Genomic DNA, 9,605 nt, shown 5'->3' with positions numbered 1-9,605 from the left:
AAAAAAAAAGGAAACAACACTGTTGAGCACTTACTGAGTATTATTTCATTTAATCCTCTGGCAGCCTTGATAGGTAGCAAAGGTTATTACCACTATTTTAAAGATGAAGAAACTGAGGTTCAGAGAGGCCAGGTATCATTACTCCCAAGTTAGGAATAAAAGTAGGTGGCATTTACTGAGATTTTATATGTGCCAAGAGCTATTTTAAGCACTTTTCTTTATTAGTTTGTATTAATGCAGGCAGAAAACAAAGTCCCTGCCTTCTAGAAACTCCAGAGTTCACATGAAAGATAATATTTCATGCTAAATTTTAGAAGAAGGACAGGATTTTGACCAATAGATCCATAGAGGAAAGGACTTCCATGCACAAGGAAGAGTTTTAACAAAAGCTTAGAGATGGCTGAGTCCAAAGCCTTTAAAGGACACCAAGACCTCTAAAATCACAGGGAGCTCAGGGAACCTGAAACAGGTGACTATTTTTCAAACCCATTTTAAAGATGCCACGCAGTTTGAATTTTCAGCACAATGTAGTTGGCTGTACATAGAGATGACAGAGAGGGAATAGTGGAGTATGCCTAGCAGGACTTTGCAATGATGGTAGAAACCCATGAAAGTCTTTGATTAATTTCCTAGGACCTTAGTTATCATTATTCTTCCTAAAGAGACAATGAAATCAATCTATCTGCCTCTCATGGAAATGACTGTCACAGCTCTGAAGATCCAGGACCAAGATACTGTAGTTCGAATGTGTCCAAATTTTGCAATGGACACTTAATTTCCGTTGCAACAGCTTTGGGAGGTGGGACTTTAAATAGGCAAATGGTTTTATGTTATCATAGAGTGGGTTCCTGAAAATGAGTTTGACTTTCTGTTGTCTGCACCCTCTTTCCCCCTTTCTTCCACTTTCTGCCATGGACTGATGCAACAGAAGGCCCTCTCCTGATGATACTTTCACACTGGGCTTCACAGTCTCCAGAGTCATGAGCTAAAGGAACTTCTATTGTTTATAAATCACCTAGTTTTTGGTAGTCTGTTATAGCAACAGAAAGGAAGCTAAGACAGGTGAGGTGTTCGGGCTCCAAGAAATGTCTATTTCTGCCATAGAAAAGAAGAAAATTATAACCTGTTGTGAATTTCTTCATCTCTTTGAACTTTAGAAGAGTCTTAAGAGGCAAGCATTATGCTTTTTCCCTTAGGGCATGAATAGCCTACTTTCTCAAAGTCGCATAAAAATAATAGACGTATTTGTACAAGGTGTGGTAGCAAATAGGTGGCAGAACTAGTCTGTTGCACATCCCAGACTATGTTCTACTTTTTTGAGTCTCAGAAACTAACGAGACAAAGAGAACACACACACACACACACACACACACACACACACACACACAGATATCTTAGGGAAGGGAAAAGAAGAAAAGACTGACTTAAAGGGAAGAAAAGAACAAGAGATTCACTTAAAGGTCTCTACTGAAAAGAAATCTGAGACTGGGCGTGGTGGAGCTCTCCTGTAATCCTAGTGCTTGGGAGGCTGAAAACAGGAGGATCACTACAAGTCTGATCTGTGTAGTGAGACCCTGTAGCTCCTGTACTAAATACATAAAAAAATAAATAAATCATTAACAAAAGAAGAAATCTAGCAGGATCATCAGTATAGTGTCCGGCATGGTCTCCTGAGAAATATAATGACAAGAAATGGCTCCTACTCTCATGGACTTATTGGTTAGGAGGGACAAAAGACATCAAAATCAGTACTAAACCTTTTCTTTTAAAGCAGCACAGTCTTGCAAAGGTGGAACAGTCTTAGGCTGTCTGAAAACTGCTGTACGGGGGCGTTCTCTGTGGTGCCAAGCTGCAGATGCAGGGTGGGAGCAACAGGTGAGGGGAAGACATGTGAGGACCACACTGGCCTGACACTAATGTCACGATGATCCTCACCCCATTCTCTTGTGCTGGCCCAGCAGGAAGGCTTGGACCTGGATGACAGCCCTGACTTCCTCTCCGAGGAAGACTGTGAACTTAAAGCAAGAAATGCAGACCAGCAAGTGATGACGCTCTGCAGGGAGACATTTCTGATGCTTGTGGTGAGAGTGATAAAATAAAATTCACTGTTCACATACAGTTCATTGCCCAATTTTAAACAAAGCAAATTTTCTGTTGTTTGACAATTGGCACTACCAATCTATGTGGTGTGACAGTACCCTGAGTCCTCTGGACAGGGTCTGTCATTGTGCACCTATCCTACCAAAAATCATTATGTTTAGTTCTTTTTAGAAGGAGCTTCTGTAACTGCATTTATTTTATAAATAGTATTCCTTATGGCTGTTAATCTTATTTATCTTTAAATGATTTCTCAAGGTTAACCTTTCCAAAATACATTGTTCAAGCAAAGTAAAGATGGTCTTTTGTGAAATTTTTAAAAACTTTTGTTTTTAAAATGCATTGAAAACTCTCAGTCATTCATGTATCTTTGCAAAGCGTGTTACCCAGAATTACTTCTAATTAATCAACACAAAGTTTTGGGCCAGACTTTATGTAAACTTTACGATTTCTGAAGGAAAGCAAATGCATTAGTATGTTTGCTTGAACTGGTAGACTAAACCAATAATTGTAAAATAACCAGTGATAACAGTGAGAGTTTTAAACTCTCAGGTCATTGTATCACTGTAAAATTTGGAATAACTATATAAATCTACTCTAATATTATGCATTATAGTCCAGATCTTAAGTTTTCCTTTTTCTTTATTCTTTTTAAATGGTATATTAATGAAAGTTTATCAATCCCTTCAGGAAAAAACAGACTGCTCTTGTGTGTTCACCATACAAGGTAGAATTGGGCAGAGGCAGGTGACAACTATTTCTAAAATACCAGAACAGTGTATAGTCTCTGTAGAGTCCAAGAAGGGCTACCATGGCATATTTCCAGTAGAGGGAATACTCAGAGCAGGGAAGAAAGAGAAGGAAGGTTTATTTCTCATTTATTTTGTGATTAGGTTGCCCAAAATTGAAGTGTCATAGAGGGAAAGATTAGCAGGATAAACTGGGAAAGGGTCAGAATCAGAGAGGGCAGAATGACCTTGAATGCCATAGCTAATCCATTTGTCCATCTTCTAGAAAACAACAGGAAACCACCGCCTATTTTTGAGCAGGAAATGGTGCAATCAAAGTTGTTTTTGGAAGAGCCTGTTGAGAGCAGACAGTAGAATGGAGAGTATTAGACTAGGGGCTAGGGGATGGGGGATCAGAAAGCAGGACAGTGTAAAATTCTGGGAGATGAGATAAGGCACGAAGAGCTAGATACAGAGCATTCTCCTGAGTGGAGACTGCTTCTCAGAAAGGCTGCCAGAGCCATTGCCCAAGTATAAGGACCACGAATATTTGTACCCCACATCTCCCCCAACTCATTCGTCTCTTCTCACTTCCTCCTTCCTGTCCTTCGCCTTTTTTCTCCCACTTTTCCCCATTTTCTCTCCATCACATCCAATAATGCTCTACAATCAGCCACAGTTCTGAACATCATCCAGGAAGAGGAAAATCAGTGGGAGAGGCTCTGAGCCTGAGAGAAAATGTGAATGAGAAGGAGAGAGGGAGCAAAGAAGGAAGACTGCTCTTCGGCGGGGGCATTTCCTGTGGATCAGGCTGAGACTATGGAACTACTAAGGCTTAGAGAGATGCAGGTACTTGTCCAAAGTCACCTAGCTAATTGTTGTCCCATTCCAAACCACTCCCAAACTCCTGTTCCATTCACCACACCACAGCTTTCCTGGCCTGCCTCCCTTGCCCCGCCCACCTTTCCTTCTCTAGCACCCTAGTATTTCTCTGTCGTGGCTCTTCTTTTCACGTCCCACAATCTTACATTGTGGCGATTTGTGTATTTGTTCAGTACTGATGCATAAAATATGGATAATGGTTGAATAAATGATTGATTCATCTCTGTAATTAATAGTAAAGGGCCTTTATTAACTAATTACTGTAGTCCCAGCAAAGAGTTCTCAAGGACTTATAATTAATATTTGCTCTATAACTACTGGAAAAGAGATTATAATATATTTTACACTTCTGTGGAATCACACCCTGTCAGATGTTGTAGCTATCTTGGTAATTTCCAAGACACAGGATTCTTTTAAATCCTAGCATCATCACTAACAGAACAAAATCAGAGTGTTCAACAGCTAAATGAGGAGTAAAAGACAAATGGAATGGTACTCTAAAAGACGTCACAACAAACAGCCAAGAAACACTTGAAAAGATGTCTAAGTTCAGCAATCATTAGGGAAGTGCAAATCAAAACCACAATGAGGGTGGGCCTGGTGGTGCAAACTTATTGCAGCATGCTTGGGAGGAGGATCACAGGTTCCAGCCTGGCCTGAGCAGCTCAGTGACTGAGCAAGACCCTGTCTCAAAAATAAAAATGATAAAAATAAAAATAAAAATAAAAAAGGGTGGGGAATGCATTTCAGTACTAAGGCTCTTAGTTCACTTCCCAGGACCAGAAAACACACACACACACACACACACACACACACACACACACACACACACACACAGAGTGAGCTGTCATTTCTCATCCATTAGTATAATTACAGCAATAACAACAATAGCCAAAACAAACAGAAAATGAGTGTTGGTGAGCATGTGGAGAAATTGGAACACTTGTACATTGTTGGTGAAAATGTAGTACAATGTAGCCACTGTGGAAAATAACTTGGCAACTCCTCAAAAAAAATAAAAAAATTTTTTTGAAGACAGTTACCATATGATTCGACAATTCCACTTCTGAGTTTATATCTAAAACAACTAAATTAGTCTCAAAGACATTTTTATACACCCATGTTTGTAGGATCATTATGCATAAAAGCCAAGAGGTGGAAGTGCCCATCAATGACTGTGAATGAGAAACAGTATTGAGTGTATCCAAAAAAGGTAATATTGTTTAGTTTTAAAAAGAAAACATTTCTGAGGACCAGTGAGATAGTTCAGCGCATTAAGCGCCTGTTTAGGCAAGTGCAGGGACCAATGTTCAATCCTTGACACCACATGCAATGCCTACCCTGTGCCCTGGGCACACTGAGCCAGCCACAAAGACTGGGCATGGTGGCACATGCCTGTAATCCCAACGCTAGGGAGGCTGAAAACAGGAGGATAACTATGTGTCTTAGCTGCATAGTGAGATCCTGTACCAAAGAAAGAAAGAAGGAAAGAAAGGAAGGAAGAAAGGAAGGAAGGAAGGAGAGAGAGAGAGAGAGAGAGAGAGAGAGAGAGAGAGAGAAAGAAATTTCTGACCAGATGGGTGAACCTAGAGATGGACAGTGATGATGGATATATGACACTGTGAATTACTCAGTCCCACTGAACTATAAACTTGTGTTTTGAACTGATGACACTATAGTGCCATCGGGTCCCTAATACTCCTCCAACTCTTCCAGGGTGACTAGAAATAGATGAGATTTAGTGGGAAGACAGCATTGGTAGGAGCTAACACTTGCTTTCTAGGCCTTTGACACATCTTTTATCCTTTGCCTACCCAGAGACAGTGTCCTTAGAAAGACAAAAAGGAAGAGATAAAACAGTACTTGACAAGGGCCAGCCAAATAGTTCAGCGAATTAAAGTGCCTACAAGCAGGTGCAGGGGCTGGGGTTCGATCCCTGGGCCTGCCGTGCCGGCCCTGCCCCCGGGGCGCACTGAGATGGCAATTGAGACTGGGTGTGGTGGCGCGAGCCTGTAATCCCAGCTCTTGGGAGGCTGTAAACAGGCAGATCACTACGGGTCTGATCTAGTAGTGAGACCCTGAACACCCTGTAGACTCTTCAAAAAAAAAAAAAAAAAAAAAAAAAACTACTACTTGAGAAAGAGTTATTTTCTGGGAGAAAAATATGACCAATTTTAATGAGGAAAATTGCCTCTGGCGAGCCAAAACAATGTGAGTTTTGTGCTCAAGGGTTATGCCAAGGCCTTCTGTGGGTGACATCCCACACCAAAAAGGAGTTGCAGCTCTTCTTCCCCCCACCCCTGCTTTTTCCCTTTTTCCTTTTCTCTTCTTTTAGGGAAGGAGTGCAGGGGTCAAACCCAGGGCCAACCTAGTATGTGCTAGATAAGCATCTCCACCGAGCTGCATCCCCAGTCCACACCACAGCACTTCCTTTCTTGACCACTTCTCCCTACTCTCTCTGACCTCTCTTTTCCCGCTCTTTGAGCGACCCAGGCTTGAAATAGTAACTGCCACACAATGCTGAATCTCCTAGGACACTCCTGTGCCCTTTACTTTTCTAGCAGAGGGCTGAAACTTGTTAAATGAGTCTGAGCAAGTTATGGAAAGATGCAAATGTTGAGGACTAGAAACTGTAAATTGATGCAGGATGTCCTAGGCTCTCCTTACTCCGTCTGCCTTGTAAGTTGCCTTTGGAATGTGAAAATCACCTTTCTCTCCTGGTCAGTGAGTTTAGCACCCAGATGTGGGGCTGGATCTTGGCTTGTTTCCTTTATGATATTAAACTCACCCATTCTACCACAGCCGCTACGTTGTTCCAGGAAATCACCCCACACACACTGGCCAATAAATACTGGCTGGCTTGGAGTGTCTTTGTCTCTGCCCATCCTGAAGCACTGACCTCACAGCCCCCCTCCATCACATATTACTAAATTTGTCTGTTATTGCATCATTTTGCAATACCTCTTATGAAGGCAGTTGGGGATCTTGGCCAGATCCCTGATATATAAACAGACAAGTTTACCAAAAATAAAATCACTTCCATGTCCTGATACAGCTGAAGTGAAACTGTTGATGTGTCAAGCTCCTCAGTAATTTTACATTTTGGGGGGCCATGGATCCATGTGGCCATCTAATGAGGACCCCTTTCCTGAATAATATTTTCCAAAACACAAAATAAAAAGGAAATCCATTATGTTAAAATGTAGCTATCACAGTATTACTCAAAAGATGGCCCAGTAACAAATGTGGTTCTTAATTTTGCATTAAAAACCACATACAATGACAGTACCAATGATAGCCTCTGGAATTTTGCAGTAGTTGTGGGCACAAACAAAATTTCAGGATGCTTGTAACTACTCTAATATGAAGTGCAAATCTTTTCATGCCTGATGACAGATGCTGCTAACACATCTGGGGTTATTGTCTACATTCGTTATTGAAAGAGATTCTACATTTTAACTAGAGAGCATGAAGGTAAAGAGATATTCTTTCCATCCAAATTCAGTACCCCAATGAATCCCAAATTCTTGGTTCAGAATGTCTACCCTAAGATTGTCATATAGCCTGCCAGTGGTTGGAACCAGCAGTCCCCTACCTGTCCTATCCTTTAGGATGACATTAGTTCTCATCCAGCTTTCAAATTTGCTCCCATAAACTGACTCTGGTTTCTGGCTGGGAATGGGGTAGAACTGTTGGTCTGCCTATGTGTCCAGCACCAATGACTGTTCTTTCCTGAGTCCAGCAACAAATAGAGCTTTCTCAATGAGTTACCCAGAAAGCCCCCAGATTTTACAGAATTCTCTCACCCTAAACTGACACTAAAAAAACTACTTTATACCTACCTAGTAACACCAATTCTACAAGACACTGCCACCTCTGTCTGTCCTGTCCCCAAATATGAGTCTTTCCAGCCACAGTTCATAGGGAACATCTCCTGAGAAGGCTGAAGTAATCTTTAAACCAGAACAACCACAGCCTCACTCTTGCCTTTGTGCCTCCACCCCAGTCCTTTCTACTGGGAGTGTTGAAGGAACCGAGCAGATAAGCACATTGGGCCTTTCTCATCTAGGGACACCAGGGCTCTTTCTTGGTTAATTCCCATGTGTTTTCCAGGCCTATGGTTTACTCACCTAAAATTACATAGACTGCAATCCACTGCATAACACAGAGTGTTTGGAGGCCTTCTTGAACATCAAGCCTGGAGAAGACTGCGACCATGGTGCTGTTCTGCTGAGGCAAGAAGCCCAACCAGAAGCTCTAAACCTCTTAAGCTGGATTGCTTACGGATGTTCTGTACAATCTCTTTTCATTGCATCTGATTACCTGCTGGGATTAGGTCAGGCTTGATCAAACCTTTCCTCCAGTCCTCCCCACTCACCACTCCGCCCTGACTCCTACACACACATTACGATGCAGAGCAGCCTATCTGACCTCCCCAGAATGTATTATTTCTCCGCATGCACCCAGTTGCAATAAGGCAGAAATGGCCTTGAGTGGCTCTAGGTGTAGCAGAGTCTCATGAATCAGTGCAGGAAAACAGAATCACTTAGGCCTTAGCTGGGAACCCTGAAAAGGTTGTTTTTTTGCACAAATCTCTAGACTTCTTAGATGTCTCTTTGTGTTTCCATTCCCAGGAGCTCTGTAAGAGCACAAGATACTCTAAGGCAGTATGAGAGAGACCTGGGTTCTGGTCTTAGCTCCACCATTGATCTCTTCCTGTGAAAATTCCTCTTTGAAATTGCTTTACCTCTCCAATGCTCAGTTTAAGTATTCATTGTTGGAAGGCAGTATAGTGTAGTGGTTAAATTCATGGACAGCAGGACTGCAGACAGCTGGAGTTCAAATCTCAGCTATTCTACTTACAAGTTGGTGAACTTCTATGCCTTGGTTTTTCCATCTATAAAATGGGGATAACAGTAATGTATAGTTTTCACGGGGTTGTCTTGAGAATGTAACAAGTAAATAAATGTAAAATGTTTAGCACAAGGCTTGGTATACAGTAGACTCTCTAAAAGTATTTACTAATATTATTCATTTAATTCATGTATGACTGTTGAATACCTATTATATTTCATACAAAAAGGTACCAACCTTTGCGAAATTAAAGCTTGTCCCAAGGTCCCAGACCTCTAGATTTTTTTTGTCACTGTCTATTGAGTGACCCCAGTTTGGCCGTCACTGTTATATGCTATGTATCTGATGAGGGAGGAGACAAACATAATTCTTGTCTTCGTTCAGTTCACAGTCTCAATGGTGGAGATTGTGGGGGAGATAGACATTCAAATGAAAAATCACAGTTGTACAGTTGAATGTGCAGTGTGTCGTGCAAGAAAAGGTCAATATTTCCAGTATAAGGTCTTGAATATAAAAGGTACTCAAAATCACCTTTTTACCAGGTTTGCTGATGCATGCCAGTAATCTCAGCACCCAGGAGGTTGAGGGAGGAAGATCCCAAATTCACACTCACCCTGGGCTACATAGCAAGTTCAAGGCCATGCCAGACTACAGGGAGCAAGACCTGTCTCAAACAAAATGAATCTGTTGAATGGCACTGAAAGGTTGCCAGGATACAAAAAAAAAAAAAAAATTGTATCAAGTGTCCTACAAGTGCAAGGAAACTTTGACTCCTGAGGCTTTTCGAGGAAAATGAACAGAACTCTATGTTCTTCCCTCCTCCCACTCTGGCTTGGCGTACCTGATGACACTGATTAACATGACTCTTCAGATGAGTTTAGGAAGGTTTTTGGTATGGCAGTGTGTATTTTCATTCCCCAAGATGCTCTAGATGGCCACTGATATGCAGCCCTTTCTCTCTTCCTCTTCTTTGTTTTATTCCCCCTGAACCAGCTGGGCTTCTCTAAGTGCTTCTTAGAGCTGCTCATTCACATGCAGGGGAGG

At 41.7% G+C, this 9,605-nt stretch overlaps 1 protein-coding gene across 1 annotated transcript in view; it reads right to left on the bottom strand.

Moving 5' to 3' along the window:
* Dgat2l6 (diacylglycerol O-acyltransferase 2 like 6) overlaps window positions 1-7,925 on the bottom strand; it is a 28,957-nt gene extending 21,032 nt beyond the window's left edge. The window contains exon 1 of the mRNA XM_004648034.1: window positions 7,838-7,925. Within this exon, the coding sequence (XP_004648091.1) occupies window positions 7,838-7,925 (88 nt within the window). The remainder of the gene's footprint in view (window positions 1-7,837) is intronic.
* Between the last annotated feature and the right edge of the window lie 1,680 nt (window positions 7,926-9,605).

This window comes from Octodon degus, unplaced genomic scaffold, assembly GCF_000260255.1.
Source record: "Octodon degus isolate 3935 unplaced genomic scaffold, OctDeg1.0 scaffold00347, whole genome shotgun sequence".
NCBI classification, from domain to species: Eukaryota; Metazoa; Chordata; class Mammalia; order Rodentia; family Octodontidae; genus Octodon; species Octodon degus.
This window is presented reverse-complemented; position numbering and strand designations above follow the sequence as displayed.